This window comes from Coturnix japonica, chromosome 3, assembly GCF_001577835.2.
Source record: "Coturnix japonica isolate 7356 chromosome 3, Coturnix japonica 2.1, whole genome shotgun sequence".
NCBI classification, from domain to species: domain Eukaryota; kingdom Metazoa; phylum Chordata; class Aves; order Galliformes; family Phasianidae; genus Coturnix; species Coturnix japonica.
The window spans coordinates 51,071,782-51,090,864 of record NC_029518.1 but is presented as its reverse complement, the minus strand read 5'-3'; the positions used below and the strand labels follow the sequence as shown (position 1 = coordinate 51,090,864).

General features: G+C 37.8%; 1 protein-coding gene across 13 annotated transcripts in view; it reads left to right on the top strand.

Moving 5' to 3' along the window:
• EYA4 (EYA transcriptional coactivator and phosphatase 4) overlaps window positions 1-17,885 on the top strand; it is a 168,286-nt gene extending 150,401 nt beyond the window's left edge. For 10 of the 13 annotated variants that reach the window (XM_015858461.2, XM_015858459.2, XM_015858460.2 and 7 more), the window contains 6 exons: window positions 6,214-6,272; window positions 6,378-6,538; window positions 8,021-8,135; window positions 9,916-10,037; window positions 11,967-12,067; window positions 13,718-17,885. In XM_015858461.2, the coding sequence (XP_015713947.2) occupies window positions 6,214-6,272; window positions 6,378-6,538; window positions 8,021-8,135; window positions 9,916-10,037; window positions 11,967-12,067; window positions 13,718-13,798 (639 nt within the window). In that variant the 3' untranslated portion in view covers window positions 13,799-17,885. Of the gene's footprint in view, window positions 1-6,213; window positions 6,273-6,377; window positions 6,539-8,020; window positions 8,136-9,915; window positions 10,038-11,826; window positions 11,928-11,966; window positions 12,068-13,717 lie in introns of all 13 variants that reach the window. The other 3 variants (XM_015858462.2, XM_015858456.2, XM_015858454.2) reach the window with 1 other exon arrangement.
• Window positions 17,886-19,083: the final 1,198 nt, after the last annotated feature.

The window sequence follows — 19,083 nt, the reverse complement described above, 5'->3', positions numbered from 1 at the left end:
TAGTGTGTCACATCCTGACAATGTAAAGCCTCCTTCATGCCCATGATTTCTTCCTGAGGTAACCAGGCAACCACACATTCTGTCACAAGATACCCAGGGTGTGCCATTTGGCATCTGCTGAGAAAAGGGGCAGACCTCTAGCTGGGGAGTGTCTACCATGGATCACTTGCTGTTGGAAGCATGCAGATGGACCACCAAAGGGACAACTGCCTGGGGAGCAGGCCCATCTGCAGTGCTTCATAGACATTTCATTTATGTCCAGAAGTCCATGTCTGCTAACATGGTATATGACAGTCTTACAGCTGTGTTTATTTATTTATTTATTTTGTGGAGCAGACAGCAGGTGATAAAGAACTCTCAAATTGAACTGCTGGCTTTTCAGACCTTCCCTTGATCTAAATCAGTTGTTGTCCTACTCAAAGTGGATCCCAGAATTTCCTCTATGGTCAGATATTTTGCCACTTATGACAAGTGGAAGACTTCGAGATTTAGTGTAAAATACCAGAGAAAGGTCTCTGGTGAGTGAACACAAAATATGAGGATAAACGAGATTTCTCCATTCACTAAGGTATTTGTTTTTTAGTATGTACTTCCTTTGTTCCTTTGTCAGCTGCAGGAGTAGCAAAAGCAAAGGGTACCAGGATGAGGTTCTTTCTCCTGCCTTGCAGATCTCATTTATTCTCAGCAATTTTCATGTCAAGAAACAGATCTACTTCACCTTATACCTGTGCTGTACTTCTTCTTTCCAACAACAGACACATTAGAAAGTAAAACCCTGGATATTCCTTCACTAGTCGGTGTTTTATTGCAGTCTAAGTGAGTCATCACTTGACAATGCAAGTGCATTTGGTGAATGTTCACTTTCTGGTGCCCTGTACTGGGGATAGATTCCAAATCAATTTTTCAAAGCATTGCTTAAATTTCTCCTTAGCAGACCTTTGCCCCTGCATGTTCAGATTTCATGTGGCACCCAATGAACTTTAAGCCATTCAGTAGTATGTGCCCAGATTTCTTCAAACTTGTTCTGAGTTCATGGATGAGATCAGCAAAAATGAGCTTTCACCTCTTTACATACTTCAGTCTCGCTTATGGCCATTGAAGCTTCATTCTATTCTCTTTTTATTTTCTTTATAGTTCTCAGGTTCTGCTGCCACAGGTGACTTTCAAATCTGGATCATCACACTGTGTGTATTCTTCATAGGGTTTTCTTAATACCCTGTGCTAAACTTCTTACTTCAGCTCTTTTCAGAGCTTGAACAGTATACAGAGAGTGTTCAGTTTTAGATATAACAAAGAATTCTCCTTATGGACTCTTCTTGAGAATCTAATAATTCAATGAATTTGATTGGATTAAAACAAATTTCCATGAGCAATTAATTCTTTTTGAGCCAAGAATTCAGCTTAGTTTCAAAACCAACTTCATTATAAGATCACTAAAACTCCAAGCTACTTTTTTCTGATATGAGCCATGCGCATGGATTCTCTTTAACAAATAAGATACAAAAATGACTTTGTACTTTTAAGCATGGTATCATGTGCCAGTGTATATAGAGATATCCTTTAATATGTAGATGAACAGATATGTCTATTAGATATGTTTACAGAACACATGGCCATTTATAAGCACTAAATATTGCAGTGTATCTGAAAGATGTCTGAGTGATGAATTCTGAGCATTCCTCGGTTCTGTCTTTCCCTCCCTCTTTCTGTCTTCCTCTCCCTATCCTCTCCTAGATAATGGGGTGGTAGTCTACAGTGTTGGTGCTGATCTGATGATGGTCATGGCTACCAAGGCACAAGATCCTTAGTTCTTACTGGGGAAGTGTGATAGGCCTTTTTTTCAGTAGACAGATTACTTATACTTTTTCCATCTCCCTTTTCTAGTGCTGAGCCATCAGGTCTCACACTAACTGTCTTGCATTCATCTTCATTGTCCTGGATAGACTGGATCGATGGGCAGAGGTTAACTGTATGAGTTTCAATAGGGCCAAGTGTCAGGTCATGCATTTTGGTTATAACAACCCCAGGCAACCCAACAGGCCTGGGGAGGAGTGGCTGGAAAACTGCCTGATGGAAAGGGACCTTGGTGTACTGATGGACAGTTGGCTGAATATGAGCCAGTAGTGTGTCCAGGTGGCCAAGAAGGCCAATGGCATCCTGGCTTGTATCAGGAATGGTGTGGTGAGCAGGACTAGGGAAGTCATCCTGCCCCTGTACTGGGTACTGGTGAGGCTTCACCTTGAGTACTGAGTTCAGTTTTGGACACCTCAGTACAGAAAGGCAGGTCCAAAGAAGAGAAACAAGGCTTGTGAAGGGCTTGGAGAATATGTCCTACAAGGAGAAACTAAAGGAACCAGGACTGTTTAGTCTAGGGAAGAGGAGGCTGAGGGGAGACCTTATTGCTCTCTTCAAATACCTGAAAGATTCTTAGAGCAAAGCAGGGTTGGTCTCTTCTCACTGGTGACAGGTGACAGGACAAGGGGAAATGGCCTCAAGTTATGCCAGGATAAGTTTAGGTTGGATATCAGGAAACACTTCTTTACAGAAAGGGTTGTGATGTGTTTAAAAACTATCGGATATGGTGATCTGGGACATGATTTAGCAGAGGGTTGTTAGAGTTAGGGTAGTATGGTTGGGTCGTGGTTGGACTTGATGACCTTTAAGGTTTTTTCCAACCTGAGCAATTATATGATTCTATTCCATAAGCCACATATTGCTAGACATGATAACTGTGATGTACTAATGAACAGATTCCTTTAGCATCGACTCCAGTCATTTCTCAGTATGACCTAAGCTCTCCTTTTTTGCCTTTCTTTCTTGGTTACTAGCATTGCATACCAAGCTTTAGTAATAACAATCAAGTAATTGAAACTTATCACATACAAAAATAAAGTTTTCCTTCCTCTATGCAAATGTGTCTCATTACAATGACTGCTGATGCAGAAATTCCAATCTGTTGAGACATTCCCTGCTGACCCAGTAACCCGTGTCCTGATCAGCCAAGCTGTAGTTTTATTTCAGCCTAGGCTGTTCTCCAGCTATTTCATTCTCAGTGTATAAATTTTAGTTAGCTTGAGAAATATCACTTGGGAGGGCAATTGGTATTTTGCCATGAAAATAGGAGTCTCATGCTCTGGAAAGTTCATGTGCCTAAACAATGTTCAGAGCTGGGACTAAGCTCAGTAACAGTATCCAGACTAAAACATTCATTTCTCAGGCAGGTAAGGAATAAATGGAAGTCCCCATCTTTACCTCAGTATTAATTTTATGACAGCTTTTAGAAATGTTGGTATAATTACATTTCCATTTGTATGGTAATCCCACAATATTTTAAATAAGATTTTGTGAGCTTTTTTTCCCCATTAGAAACGGAAATGAAGTAGAAAAGAAATTAGATACAAGAAAGTCTCAACATTTAAGAGTAAGGTCAAGCTAGTTATAATGGAGAATGAAGTGTATACATAGAAAGGGAGGGGCTTCTGTATAGCCTCAAAGACCATATTGCTTAATATATGCATAACTCCTTAACATTTTTGTATTCAGTTCAGTGAGTCTGAATGTTTCTGCTGAGTAATGAAATTGCTGTTCATTACAGGAAGATCTCTTTATGATTCTTGGTTGATTCTGAACTCTCCAATTTTTAGTTTCTAAGTATTGACTGCACTCAGATATAATTTAAATTGGCATTGCTTCAAGCAAAAACCCATTACATGTAGATTCCTTACCTGTAAAGTTAGTATTAGGAAATAAACTATATCTTTCTTAGTTTTGACTTTGCACAGACAGTAAGCCACTGTGGCTTAAGTATAGGAAATACTGTAGATGCTGCATAAAGCATTTTACTGTAACATATAAATTGACAGAGAACATTTCCTTTCTCCTTTCTACTGTTTGGTCCATTCTACAAGCAAGTAAGATCTAGTATTGAGTTTTTTGAATTACTTGGGAAGAGTATAAAACTATCTCCAATTTGCTTGCCTGTTTTTGTGGGGTTCTTTTTGTTTGTTTTTTGTTTTTTCCCCATACTGGAGAAGGGAATTGGCAAAATGTAAGCATATTACTTGAAGTATACAAGAAGACAAAATAAAATGATGCAAAGAGTGAGAGGCACGTGAGTTTGCTTTTGGTCAGGAAACAAGTATTGCCAGACTGCTGAGGAGTTGAGCAATAGATCTGAGAGGAGAAGAGGAAAAGGAAGAAGGAGGAAGCTGTGGAATGCTGTTAAATTCAGTCCTTTTATGTGGCTGGAAACTTAGCAACCTTACTGCAGGAGCAATCATCAAGCAATGAGAAAACTACATGTACCCCTATTCTGTTGCTGGAGCAATAATCTAATTGTGAGATGAAAAATAAGAGCAAACAGCTGAGCCTTTGCCACTCACTTATATTAGACATAATAATTAAATTGTCTGCAGAACAGTTATCTGGCATTTTCAAGGCTGGAACAATAGATCTGAATGAGTTAACAAAACCCAAATGGCTCAGACAGCCCTTGTTATCCATGAAGACATGTTTGTGCCCTCCATTTAATTTGTACATGTGCAAGCAAATCCACAGGACTGATTTTTAAACTTTTCAGTTTGTGTTGTGCTTTGACCAGTTCCAGTGAAAAGCGGTTAGGAAGCCAGATACTGCTCAGATATTGCAAAATATTGAGTAAGATATATATATTTTTCCCCACTGGGACTTTTTGTCTGACTTTTGAACTCCTTTCCTACACTGAGAGGAGTCTAGTTGCATTTTTACTTGAGTATAAATAATAAATAGGGATAAAGAAACAATTCTTTTATTTCAGCTGCCACTTCTCATTTTCTTTCTCTTTTCATCTGTTATTTACATCCAAAAGCACCTTCTTTAAAATATTCTACAGATTAAGATAATCTCTGCAAACAGAGCCAACAAATTTTATTTCTCCAGTGGGGAGAAGAATGATTCATCCATTTATCTTCCCTGAATGCAGGTCCTTCATGCTTGTCTTAATGGACTAAGTCAGATGAGCAGAATTTGGCTACTCATTCTTTTAGTCTTGATACTAAAATAATTCCTGGATTCTGTGCATTTATTTTATATACAGTTTGCTGTTTTGAAATAATAACTTCACGTGGATAAAATCCTATCAAAGTTTTCATTCAGTTCAAAGCAAACAAAACCTTGGACAGAAATGGTAATTTGCCAAAATCGCGCTCCCTGAATACATTCTGGGAGCACATAGTGCACACAATTGGAAATCACCTCTCTGCTCAGATTTATCTTTCATCTGGATAGCTTAGCACTAATACTCCACTGAGACTTGAAAATCAGAATTGCGTCCTCCTGCTTTTCACAGGAGGTTTGAGTTAAGGTTGCATGTTGGCAATATTATTTGAAGTAGATAAATCTGATGACTCTATTAGGAGCATAAAACTGCATTTTGAAAGTTCAGCCATATTTTGTCTTAGTGGCGAGACAAAATTATCTGAAACCCTTAACTGGGGAGCCACTTTTCAATAGGTCCCTGAGCTCTTTCATGAATAAATTTAGTATCATATCAGCAATAGCTATTTAAAATATGTTTTAAGATTTATACACAGAAAAGTCTACAGGCACTGAATTTCTGTTGTATCTTTTGGGGAAGGCTGTTAATTGTAGCAACTTCAGAAAACACTAATACCCATTGCATAAGTACTTATTTATTTGAGTTTCCCCTACGTTTACCTGTCTTTCTCCTGTAACTGTTGTGCGGAACAGATACCAAATTATACAAACAGGATGGAAGTGAATTCAGCTTTACAGGTACCTCAGTTTCCTGGAGTTATTTTCATCTCTCTGAAACCAGGAAATAGAGAATTTCTCCAGGTCTGCTTTGATTATCTCTGGTTTCTTAGCCAAAGACACGTAGGTAAATCAAGACAGGAATCTGATAAGCATTCAGACTCCTAAAGACTTGAGAGAAACCGCATGCCTTATAAAGGCTCATTGGCTTATGGAGAACAGGGAAATACAAAGCACTTTTCTAAAGACCTATTTAAACTGATTTAGCCATTGTAGGAGTTGAAAGAAACTTAGGATGGTATGAAGCTGTAAGTGTACACACGCTGCCATCTTCTGGTAGAATTAGTGGCCTGCAGCAATCATTTCTTCAGCATCTGCACTGAGCGTGTATATGTTGAGCATGGGCTTCTTTAAAGTAATTCATCATTTGATGGTTTTTTTGTGTTTTTTTTTTTTCAACAGGAATGTGATCAAGTTCACATAGATGATGTTTCTTCTGATGATAATGGACAAGACCTGAGGTAAGATAGAGCATTTGCTTCAATTTTTTTCTACAAAGATTGAATAAATTGAGTATTTACAGGAATACATTGTATTTATTTTTACTGTATTTTGGGTGTTTGCAGTACCTACAGTTTTGCAACTGATGGCTTCCATGCAGCTGCAAGTAGTGCAAACCTTTGTCTGCCAACAGGTGTAAGAGGAGGGGTTGACTGGATGAGGAAGCTGGCTTTCCGTTACAGAAGAGTAAAAGAGTTGTATAATACTTACAAGAACAACATAGGAGGTGAGTTTAATTGTGAAAAACGATTTAGAATGCTGATAAGGTTCATCCATGTTTCAGGGAACTCCTGACAAATCAAAGTGCCTTGCAAGCCACAGACTGAAATGGAACTAATGTGACTAGACCTTGGGCTATTAAAAGTTCCTTACTGTAAGGACAGATCAATGTTGTGCCATTGTGCAGGAGAACCAGAGCCAGGGCAGGCTTCTGTTTAACTTGCAGAGAGCCCACTTTTCTCCTTCAGACCTAGCTCAAATATACCTCCTCCTGACTTACTGATTAAGACCCTTATTTTACTTCAAATAAGCTGTTATTCTAGAACAGAGGTTTTGTAATTCCCACTGCACAGATTAGTTCTGAGTGGCACTCTTTTCCATCCTACATTTTCAAGTTCTGGTTGGCAACAACACACTGCTTAATTCTGTGCTCTGCACCTGCTATTTTTATTTTTTTTTTCATTAGTAGATGCAAGAAACCTCTAGCGGTGCCATATGACTTGCTCTTTTTGTTATCTTGCTCACACAGTTAATTGTGTTAGCAAGAAATTCCAGCCTCATCTGGGACAAGAGCTTTCCTGTTCCTGCTTTCATTCATGGACTGTCTCATGTCACTGGCAGAAGAGTTTTAGGAAACCACAACAGCAGAACTACAAGAATCTGTCCTGGAGAGTCTCGTGTAACTTGCAGAAGCAGGCAGCCCTATTCTGAGGAGTCTCTCAAGAAGAGACTGTGAAAACAGGGAACACTTAGAAAATCTTCAAATGTTTCTAAAGCTACAGTTGAGAATGAGACAAGGCAAACCCAAACAGGAAGGAGTCCCAGTGAACACTCTCCCACTCTAGAGCATGGACTCTTTCAATTCAGATAAAATTCCTTTTAGAAGAAATTTAAACATACCTTCAATAAAATCACATCAGTGATCTTTTAGCATTTCTTGCAGTCGCTCACAAAGGGATAACAGTACTACCAGACTATGTATTTTTAGGCTGTTTTGTTTCAGATTTTTGAAGACAGTCATCACCATTTCTGAAAGAGAAGAGGTATTTTAATGTCACCAAGCCTGCTTCCCTGCTCTTCTAGTACCATATCTAAATGTAAAACTGTTTGGTTCTAAAGAAGTCAGGTCTCAATATTCATGAAGCTTGCTGTTTGGTTTTTTGTTTTTTGTTTTTTTTTAAATCTGACTATTGACACTTTAAAGATTGTTAAGATGTTTTAAAGGACCGTGTAAGGTATAAGCTCATCAGATGTACAGACGTTTCAGTGCTGCAAATGCTGTAAATGAAACTAACTACTGACCAAATGGAACTAACTGCTGAATGTATATTGTGGGGGGAGGGAGGGGGGGGGAGGGGAAGAAAGGGAAAAAAAAGACATTTTTTCATGTTCTGGTGAATTTTAAAATTGAAACAGTAATTGCAAATCTGTATGTTCCAGTTAATACAGAATTTAATAATATTTCTTTTCTTCCTTTTTTTCATAAAAGGACTCCTGGGTCCTGCAAAAAGAGATGCATGGTTGCAATTAAGAGCAGAGATTGAAGCTCTAACAGACTCCTGGCTAACAAATGCACTTAAATCCTTATCAATTATCAGCACAAGGTATGTACTGAGTCTTTTTGTTCTTCTTTTTCTTTTTTCATTCTGGATATTTAGTGGCTATTTTGTGAGATTTGAAAAAAGTTTGAGTATACCAGTAGTTTTATAGAACACCATGGGTGTAATACAACTTTTGAATAGGACATAGGAAAATTTCCGTGGCCATTTCCACACTGAGGAGTAGTAAAAGGTTTTTTAGAATGAAATGTATGATCCTATGAACATTGAATGTGCATTTTGGAATTGTGATCCAGGCTTTAAGCTACTTATCCTATGGGCAGCAGCCTCTGAAGTCCAAGTCTGTCTATTCTGGACATCAATGTTAGCGCCTATTCACACTGGTGGATAGTACTCCATAAATCCCAAAAGAGAAAATCATTTTTTTTCTGTCCTTCCAAACAGAGCGGTATGATTAAACATAAATCTAAGTTTTCAGAAGAATGAATGTCTGTGTTTGATACTAGGACTCAGATAAGAACCTGTGATCCCAGTCACGAGACATAATTGTTCATCTGAAATAACAGAGCTGAGAAAACTGCAGCTGCTTAGTCACCTATGTAATAAGTATTTTATTGGAAATCCTCAAAAGCATGGCTTTCAACTATAAAGAAGCCATCTTGCCTTCTAAACACATCTAAGGGTAAAAAAAAAATGGTGTCAAACAAGAAATAACAAACTTGGAAAGATGTGCAAAATAATTTTGAAAGTAGTTGCTTTGGCAACATGCCTTTCTCTTAGTTATTGTTTAAATTTTTTCACATTGCCGTAAGCACCTCATGAGAAAAAAGAATAATTAAAGCAGTTGTTTTAGTCATTGTGTTTAGTGTGTTTAGCTCTGTGTTTCTTTTCAAATCTTTAGACTTCAGAAAGACATTGTATAATGTCGATCAGTTGAGCGTTGCAGGATGAATGTGATAAACTGTTGTCACTGGCTCAAGACTGCTAAATAACAGTCATTTATCTTGTCATCAAATAACTGTACAACTATAAATCTCCAGAAGATATGCCCATGAGGCAGTTAAACTTCACCTACATGTTAATGACAAGAAACTGAGATACATTAAGACAGAAATAATAGCCTATGGTCTGCTTGGGGCTCACAGAAGGACAAAAAAATCACAACCAGTTGCTCTCAGTTCTGTGACCAAACACGTTCCAGCCTGTCAGTGCCTGAAATGTCCTGGCTTTTAGTTTTCTTGTTGTGTAAAAGCTAAGCTCAGCTTCTCCATTCAAGCTTTCAACCTTTCTATTCAGTGCTATCTTATTAACGTGATTATGATTGTCTCTCCCTCTTCTCAGAAAAAAAAACTTACTCGTGAAACATGAAGAAAGTGATGTCAGTGTGCAGAAATGTATACTGGCCACTTATTTCCCCTCAAGACAGGAGAAACAAATGATGTTTTTGCTTTCTCCTAACACTTTAATTTGGCTGGTAGCTACTGCCAAGTAATCCCCAGCAGGAAAATGAGGCTTTGAAGGCACTGGGGTGTCTAACTTCAGAGGTAGTGATCTTATATGTACGCTTCAGTGGACTCATCTTCAAGGACTTGGTTTTCATAAATCAGCCAGAAATACTTCCTATAAATCATGCCTATATACATTTCAAAGGATTCTGCCAAAAAGTTTATGTATATTTTTCTGGAAGTGATGGTGCTGAGTAGCACTGCTGTGTGAGTGAAAGTGTTGAGAAACCTTGAATATGCTCTCCACAGCTGGTTCATCTCATCAGCATTTGGTTAAAGGTTTTAAAACATTCAAACTTAAACTATTTCTCTCGTTTTAGGAGTAACTGTGTAAATGTGTTGGTAACAACAACCCAGCTTATCCCAGCACTTGCAAAAGTCTTGCTATACAGTTTAGGAGGAGCTTTTCCTATTGAAAATATTTACAGTGCAACCAAAATAGGTAAGAAAATTATTCTTTCATTCATTCTAACTACTTTGCATTATTAATAGTTGCTTGCCAGTGATGGATGAGTTCGAAACCACTTTCCTAACACATAGATTGTTAAAAGTTAGACATTGCACATGTTCAGAGTTGTTTACGTCAATAATAATATCCCTAATTCAACTTCTTTTCAGATATGCCTAATACTAGAAAGGTTACAGTACTGATTAAAAACCTCAGAAACTTCTAGGTAAAATACAGAGAACATAAAATTTGCAGAGAAAAATGAAGAAAAGTGTTTAATTTTAATCCAAACAGAAATTTTGTTAGAATAGTCTCTGCTCTGATCTTCAGCTCAACACAAGTTAGACCACAGCTTCACAAGCTTTTTTTTTGGGATCACAGCATATTACTGGGCATAATGAAAAGGCCAGGCTGGGTGGGGCTTTGAACAACCTGGTCTAGTTGGAGGTGTCCTTGCCTATCGCAGGGGTCCTGTAACTAGGTGATCTTAAAGGTCCCTTCCAAACCAAACCATTCTACAATTCTATGATAACCAGTGCCCACAGAAGCTGTTCTGATGGATGCCTTGATTCCCTATTCTGCTACTGAGTACCTTGAAGGGGCTTGTATACAGTTTAGAGAGCCATATATTTGGGAATCACATCCAAAATTGTCTGTGCCAGAATTTCCTTGCAGGAACAGTGTCTGCTGTCTCATCCCTGTTGAGAACACAGCATTCTCTCTTGGGTACAGGACCTACTTTTCATTTCAGTGACCTCTGCTTTGTGTTGAGCACAGGACTAAAATTTTAGCTGTTGCTTGCACACACTGAAATCTGATCCTCATTGAACAATTAAAACACACAATGCTTTTCATAATCATAAGCCTCTTTCTACTGGACCACCTGAACAAAAGCAAGAGAAGAGCACTAAGAATCAGAGAGTTAGAAATCAGGAGCTTATGAGAAGAGTCTGGAAATCCTGGGGTGGGGAGAGAGATAATGAGAAACCTCAGATAAAAAACTGTTACAAAAAGAAAATAACCTTTTTCTGCATTAATGGGAGGTATGACAATAAATGATGGTTAAATTGCAATGGGGCATGTGTAGGCTGCATATAAAAAGATACTTCCTAAGGGAAAAGTTAATTAAATATGGAGATTGCCTGTGGAAACAGTGAAATCATTTTATCTGGACAGTTCATGGATCAATAACACAAGCATTTGCTGGTAAATTGAAGATGCATTACGGTGGGAAGATGGGTAGGTGACTTTGCTTGGCTCTTCTAAATCCTTTTTATTGTTACTGGCTTACCCTGCTCGTTTCCACATTCCTCAAGAAGAGCCAAATATTTCATGGAAGTTCTCCCAGGAACCTGTTGTCTAGTTTTATTTTTGGTGTCCATTGTTTTCTAAACACATTTTCCATTGCTACATGGCTTACTTTTGCTGTGTTTTTTTTCAGTTTTAGAACTGAAATTGCTTCAGTCCTTGAAAAATTATTACTACGATAATAGGGAAACATTTAATTTTAATTTTCCTTTCACTAACCTGTTTCTGCAGTGTTTCTGATTCCTTCATTCTAGTGGCTTTCCTGTAACTCTTAAGAAAGAGGTTTAGTTTGACCCAAATCAGCTTAGTGTCACTAACACTGTTAATTGTTTCTCAGCATTTTTAGCTCCAAATCTCAAGGCTGGGGACTATAAAAACAAGTAGTAGTAGCAATGTCTTAGCGCTGCTGTAAACCTTTGTAGAGCATCATGGTAACTTGCTTGATAGCTTGAACAAGGAGTGCATTGTTTTTCAGGCAAAGAGAGCTGTTTTGAGCGTATAGTGTCCAGATTTGGCACTAACATAACTTATGTTGTGATTGGAGATGGCCGAGATGAGGAGCATGCAGCTAATCAGGTAACTTCACTCTGAACTCTTATCTCATTTATCTTCCAGGAAAAGAAAGTTGCTTTGAACGAATAATGCAAAGGTTTGGAAGGAAAGTAGTATATGTTGTAATTGGGGATGGTGTAGAAGAAGAACAGGCAGCAAAAAAGGTAACCTGTCTCCTGGAATGTTGGTGTGATACATAGCTACTAATGCAAGCCTTTCTGTTTGCATTTCTGTCAGTATTGTACAATGGCAGAATGACAAATCATTTCAGTCTACAGACACAAGGCCATAAGAGCATGATGACATCAGCACTTAAAGTAAAATGAACCATTTGGATTCTAGCATTGGCTTTATTTCAGTTTGGAAAGGAAAAAGCAAAATCATTTAAAAAGGAACAATAACAACAACAAAAAAAGATTGGGGCAAAAATGTCAAGCAAATAACAGATAAACAAAGGTTACATCATGTGTTTGACATGAAATTTGGGTGGTCATTCTCTTTAAACAGTGAAACCAGGTGGGTTTGAAAAGAAGAGTAATGGAGAATGTGAAAAGCCTTTAAAAGGATTGTGCAGATTTTTTACTAACATAAAGATCTGTAGTTGGCTGGAACATACAAAATGAATATATAGTTTGATTCAAGAAAGAAGCATCTGCAAACAGAATAAGAAAACAACCTACAGACTGCACACCAAATCTGTTTCTATAAAAAAAAAAATAAAATAATAATAATAATTGTTTATTTAGAAGTATTGTTTCTTCCTCTGATTAATTCACATCTAAACTTGATAAGATACATTTTCAGTGTTCAGAAGGAGATCAAATTAGTAATTATTTGAACCATGCTTTATATTATAGACCCTCAAACTGTGCGGAAACAGATATTTCTTTTTTTGCCTTTGCACATCTGCACAAATTGTATAAATGTCTTTGTGCTAGAAGTAGTGAAATTAAGTGTCATTAAAGTGTTAAGTTTTTAGAGTGTAGGTGGAATGGAAACAAAAAGAAATTAACTGAAATGCTTATTCCAAATGGTTCCTTAATATAGGTAGAGTTCTGGTGATGGGTCTTTTGTAGATTGTGCTAAACAGTGGTGGTTGGACTGTGTACTTTCTGGTTTGGCATGCTTTTTTTTTCTAAATGTTGGCTATATTGCATGAATAGATAACAGAATTCAGAGGAATGGTTGAATATAGCACAATACAAATAGATCTGAACAGAATGTGAAAGTATGACTTCAATTCTACTCTGATCAGTTGCTGAAGGAGAACAGTGCATAAATCTGCAACTCTCAGAGACACCGATGCTTTCTGCAACACATTATCTTCTTTTAGTACAGAAATGTGTTATTTTCTCCTCAAAAGATATTTCTTTTCCTCCTAGAAGGACAAAACCATAATTCAACTCTGTTTCAAAGTGTGTGTGGAGCCACATTTTATGAAAGTCTTATAACCTTTCAAATGAGCTTTCAGTCCCTAGCAAAGTATAACAAGTGGAACAAAAGTAGATTTCCTGTTAATGCTCCTTTGTATGGGTTTCCATGATAGCAAGAAAGCAAATAGCCCTCACTAAATTCTGGGCTCTTTACAAAGATGCTATTAAGAAAGGCTAATTTTTTTTTAACCTTCAGGTGAACTATTGAGCTCAGATCTATTTTGGCCTGATTTTTGTCAGTACTTTACTAGCAAAAATCATCCCAGAAGCACAGTGGTGTAAACTCCATGGTGGTAACCTGACTAGACTCATGCATCAGATACCGCCCTCTGTCATAGCGTTCATTGTTCCTGACCTTTTTCCCCCCTCTGACAAACACAGCACAACATGCCTTTCTGGAGGATATCCAGTCATTCGGACCTCTTGGCTCTCCATCAAGCACTGGAACTAGAGTATTTGTAACTGTGTTCTAAAGTTGGCGATCCTTTTTTTTTTATATATATATATTTCAAGTACACTGAATTTTTATGTGTGATTCAATGCCTCTGGCTTTTCACATATGAATTGTCTTAAGAAGGGAAGAAATACTTGGAATTAAAAATTCCAAATTGAAGAATTCAGATTGCTGAATTGAGTTAAAACATTAGTGCTACGTAAGGAAGCTCTATGGTCTTATATATGCAACGTTTTTAAATGGATTAAAACTGTGGAGGTTGCTGGTACGCACCGAATGAGCCCTGACAGGAGTAAACAAAGGACTCGAACTGGCGAAGCACCAACACGCGTTTTCCAACCGACAAGGTGGTGTTCAACAACATTCCTCAAAATGGGATATATTCTCAGCACTGAGGTTTGAACCAGACTTTAGCCTACCTAACCCAGAAAATCTGAATTGGAATGCACTCAGACTGTATAATGACAATTCTGTCTAGACCTGTAATTTGTGTAAATTATTGATGAAAATAACTTACTGTGACTTTATTAGCAGCTGATTTTGGAAGTGGATGCAATTTTTCTTTCTTTTTGGGGGGACGGGGAGGGCGAGGGTTATAATATTGTCTCTTTTATAAGTTTGGCGAACAGAATGTGCATAATAATGTGTTGTGCCTTAAGGAGAAGACTGTGTTTGTGTGTTATAATGTAACTTTGGTTAAAAACTATGTAGATAAACAAAACAAACAAACAAAAAAAAAGCTTTTGTGATAATTTTTGACATGACCAAATTTGAAATTCAGAGAAAACAAAGAGAAGGGCTGCACCAAAGCATTTAAGTATTTGTTGCAGTAAGAAAATAATAATAATAATAAAGTCTGTGTTTTTATTTAGATTCTCAATAATTCCACTGACTACGGAAAGTTGAGAGTATGTTGGGAGGTTGATAGTGGGGACCGCTACCTTGAAAGCTAAAAAAAGAAGAGTTTAACACCTTCAGCATTGTTTCTCGATTCTCTGATGAGAGAACTAGAAGCTATTTTCATGAATTACTTAGTTCACTGAAAGTCATGCAGTGAGTGCATTTGCTGTGTTTGAAGGAACAAACTCCCAGCCAGTTCATAAAGTATCTGGAGTGCACCGATGGCATTACTGGAAGGTGAAAATATTCTATTAAGCACAGATGGAGGATAAAACTTAGGTTCTTTAGAAATAAGAGAATTCTAAAGAATGTCTTTCTGGTCAGATGCACAAATTATGCTACATTCAGTATATTTAGGATCAACACTGGCAGCTGGAATTGCTGGCAAGATGGCATTGGCCCACTCAGGAGTACAGTTCATTTTGGTAAATATTTTGGCATATTTTGGTAGCTTTTCCATCCAGATCCACATACAGGTGTCTTCTGTTTTGAGTCAACATGTCTTTCTTCACCTACTTTTGATTACAAAAGATTAATATACAGGAGCAACCCTAAGGGTCTTTGAATTCAGATATTTCAACTGCATATCAGGCATCTGAGGAGAGGATAAGGAGGGGATTTTGATGAAAAAATACTGAGAAATATGTTACCCTTAGTCATGTATATTAATAATTTTGGTCCAGATGGTGATAATTACCTCGCAAGTACTGAACATACTGTCTTTCAGCTCTGGAAAATGAGCAAGCTCTGCTTTCAACACAAGTGCCCCAGTGTCCCACTTGCAGCTTGAGCCCTCTGAAGCAAGCGCGGTGGCTCATCTCTCATTGCAGAAGATGGAAACTGCTTTGTTGATTTTTATTACTCTGAGGTTGTCTGTGCTCTGACTGTGTGAAGAAGTGGGAACAAGAGATGTTAAATATAAACTCCAGTGATGCTTACAGAAGCACAGTAGTCAGCACGGAGCTGAATTTCTTCCACCCCTGTTTTGAAGCCAGTGTATACTCAGTTGCCAGGTAGTAAGCAAATTTCATCTCTGTTGATATATTACATGAAAGTTATTTGATAGGTGAATGCCACTAGAATAATCAAGGCAAAACTCCTTTGTAACTTCATGAAAATGGAATTTCTTTGTGCTTTGGAATTGGGTATACAAGTCACCACAAAAGAAAAAGAATTTTTTGTTATTGCTGGAAAGCATGAAGCCATGAGAATAACTGCGTGTAAAGTCACTATGCACCAGCTACTCGGGTGATAGATACGTGTATCCAACAAGTAAAAATGATGCACATCTTATTTATATTTACAGAATTTGCCTGCTCCCATTTGCTTAGAAGTACATTTTCATGAGACCCATGGTGCCAGTTTTGTATAGTCTTCAAGTGGGAAAAAAAACGTTTCTACTGAAACAGGAAAAAAAGGTTGAACAAAGCCCTTCTCAACTTCCAGCACCAAAACATTGCATGAGAATGTCAACATAAAAGTTTTTCTTTAAAAAAAAAAAAAAAAAGAAAAAAAAAATGGTATGGTGAAGTAGCTTTTTTTTTCCTTTTTTCCTTTCTTTCTTTATTTCTTTCTTTTTGTTAAACAAGTGATAGCATCATTTAAATGCATGAAGCAATTTTGTTTCTCTTTTTTCTTTAGCTTTTCAGTGTTCTTTACCAAATCAGATGTTTGAACAAACAATAGCCCAGCAACAACCATCAGTTCTTAAGGTTTGCAGTGGAGTTGTTCTTAACTCTCTGGCAAGTCTGACTCAGTTAATATACTGGACATCCAGAGAGGAGGTGGAGGCAAAAGGAGGAAAATTTTGCAGAACACAATAAAGTTCTGATTTTAACTGGAATTCTGTGTCCTAAGTCAGCAAAAGTTAAGTTGATTATAAAAATAATCCACCCAAAACAAAATGCACACACAAAATAAAAGAACCAACCCCCCAAAAAAATAAAAAATCTCATAAAGATTTATCTCAAAAACCTTCACAATCCTAAAACTCTACAGTAAAATTGCAGAGCACAAATACTGTCTTGCTAAGCAAAAATTGTTACATATCTTCAAACAAGATTATATTGTACCTGCCTGTCTTGTAGAAACAAATGACTGTAATAATTTTACCTGCATGAACAACAGAGAGGAGAAAACGACCAAGGCAGAGATGCTGTCAAGACAGACTGTTCCAGATGGGATTATGCTGAAAGCTGGTCATTTTGACATAGAGTGCATTTTAATTCAACACTGTATTAATCAAAAACTGCCTTCCCTTCAGCCTCTCCTGAGCAATCAAGATTGAGCACACTGTCACATTTGCAAGAATTTTGTGCAAATGACATGTAGAATATAATGCCTTTTGCTGATACTCTAAGCAGTTTTCAGTCAGTACAGAACTTGAAAGTTCATTAGGAATTTGAATACTCAGCTTGCAGAATACATAGTGTGATTGCAGTCACAAATTAGTAACGTAAATAGATATAACTCCATGCAGCTCAACCTATCAGTGAAAAAGGAAGCAAAAGCTAAAAATGATAATTGTTTTTAGATGCCTTGGAGATAGCACACAAAGATGTAGGTGGCAGCTAGCTCCCAATTCATGATTTCATTAAAAGCCAGTGTGAGCAGCAGTGTTTGCATCCACTGTAGATGCAGCGTGTGTTCCAGTGTAAGCACTGGCAAGAGAGATGAAGCCAAATCAAAATCCTGTATATAGGCACACTGCATCTCAGAGCAGATGAAATCCTGCAGCCAATTGAACTGCAGAGTTTGTGGTGAACGTGGACTTGGCCCACAATAAAAAACCAGAATTTTAGCTGAGAGTTTGTGTCCAGATCCAGGGTTTTGGTTCAAAAGTCATCTCTGCTTTACAGGAGTGATACCAAGCATATGCCTGAAATGAATATGATAGTTGTTAGTATCTTTGAAGAGGAGCTGAAGTGACATGAGCCAAATCCCAGCAATAGCAGCATTTTTGAGATAAAATTGAAGCCAAGGGTGTCTGTTATGTATTAGCAGATTATAGTTTATTGGGGCCTACATAATTTAAGAAAATGTAAATTAAAATTAAAAGCTTGTAAAATTATGTACATCTTTACTATTTCTCAATAAATACACTTGGAAATGTCATTTTCTGCACTGTAACATTTTGTAAGATGTTTGGTTTGTGGTTGAAACCTTCAGTAAAGAATATCTCTTATGGGAACTGAACATGACCTTGGACTCCTTTTAAACATGTCCGTGATGCCCCAGTGATCTACATCAAGCAACTGTGCCCTTGCAGTACAGTATTGACTAGCTTCCCTCTGTGCTGTTTGCAAGGTGCAGCCCTGCAGGAAGCCTCCCTTGTCCTGCACTCAGGTTTCCTTACAAGGGACAGCAGATGTTTTGGTCCAGCTTGCATTTTTTTATTACAATGGCTTGGGGACACTTTCATGATCTGGGCACGTAATGCATGAATTTAAATTCTCTTACCAGTTCACTAATGTTATGCTAGTATCTTCTTTATGGACAATAACCTCCAAAACAGAAAAGTCATTCAGGAGACAGACTGGAGCGCTTCAGTGAAGCTGAGCCATGTGAAACTTTGCATGCTGCCTTTGGGAACGTTGCTTCATGTCGGGCGCTGGTCTTGCTTTGAAGGTAGCAGTCCCTTTGTTGCCTGCTTGCAGGGGCTTTACAAAAGTCATTTCCAACAGTGGGGCTACAAGCTTAACAGCACACATAACATGACATAACAGTCCTGAAAAGAACATTGCAAATGGCAGAGCCTTGGGCCTTGGTACCCCAGTACTTCAACTGTAAAACCCAGATCTCTTTTTTCAGGAAAAAAAAAAACAAAACAAAACAAACAAACAAACAAAAAACCCTACCAACCAGAACTGTTTGGAAAATGTTAGAAATTTGTGACTCATTGAAACTAAAATATGCATACACACATGTGCCAGTGAATGAAGCATTTATAGTCCTGTTTAGAGAAAAAGTGAAGGAGCCCACTGTATCAGCCAGAAAAGAAGTCTGAGCCATTGTAGGAATCTGTTGAGTATGGCTTTTAGCTGGGATATCAATTCTCTGATGCTTTTCCATCTAGTGTGTTTTCATAGAATCATAGAATCACAAGGTTGGAAAGGACCTATAAGATCATCTAGTCCAACCGTCCTCCCTTTACCATACCTACAGAAAACCCCTAAACCATATCTCCTAGCTCCCTATCCAGACACCTCTTGAACACTGCCAGCGATGGCAACTGCACCACCTCCCTGGGCAGCCATTCCAGTGCCTGACCACTCTCTGAGAGAAAAAGTTCCTTCTTATGTCTAGTCTAAACCTCATCTGATACAACTTGTGGCCATTTTCATCTTGTTTGGGGTAGGATCTTTCTGCATTCCAGACTCATTGTGGTTTGGTC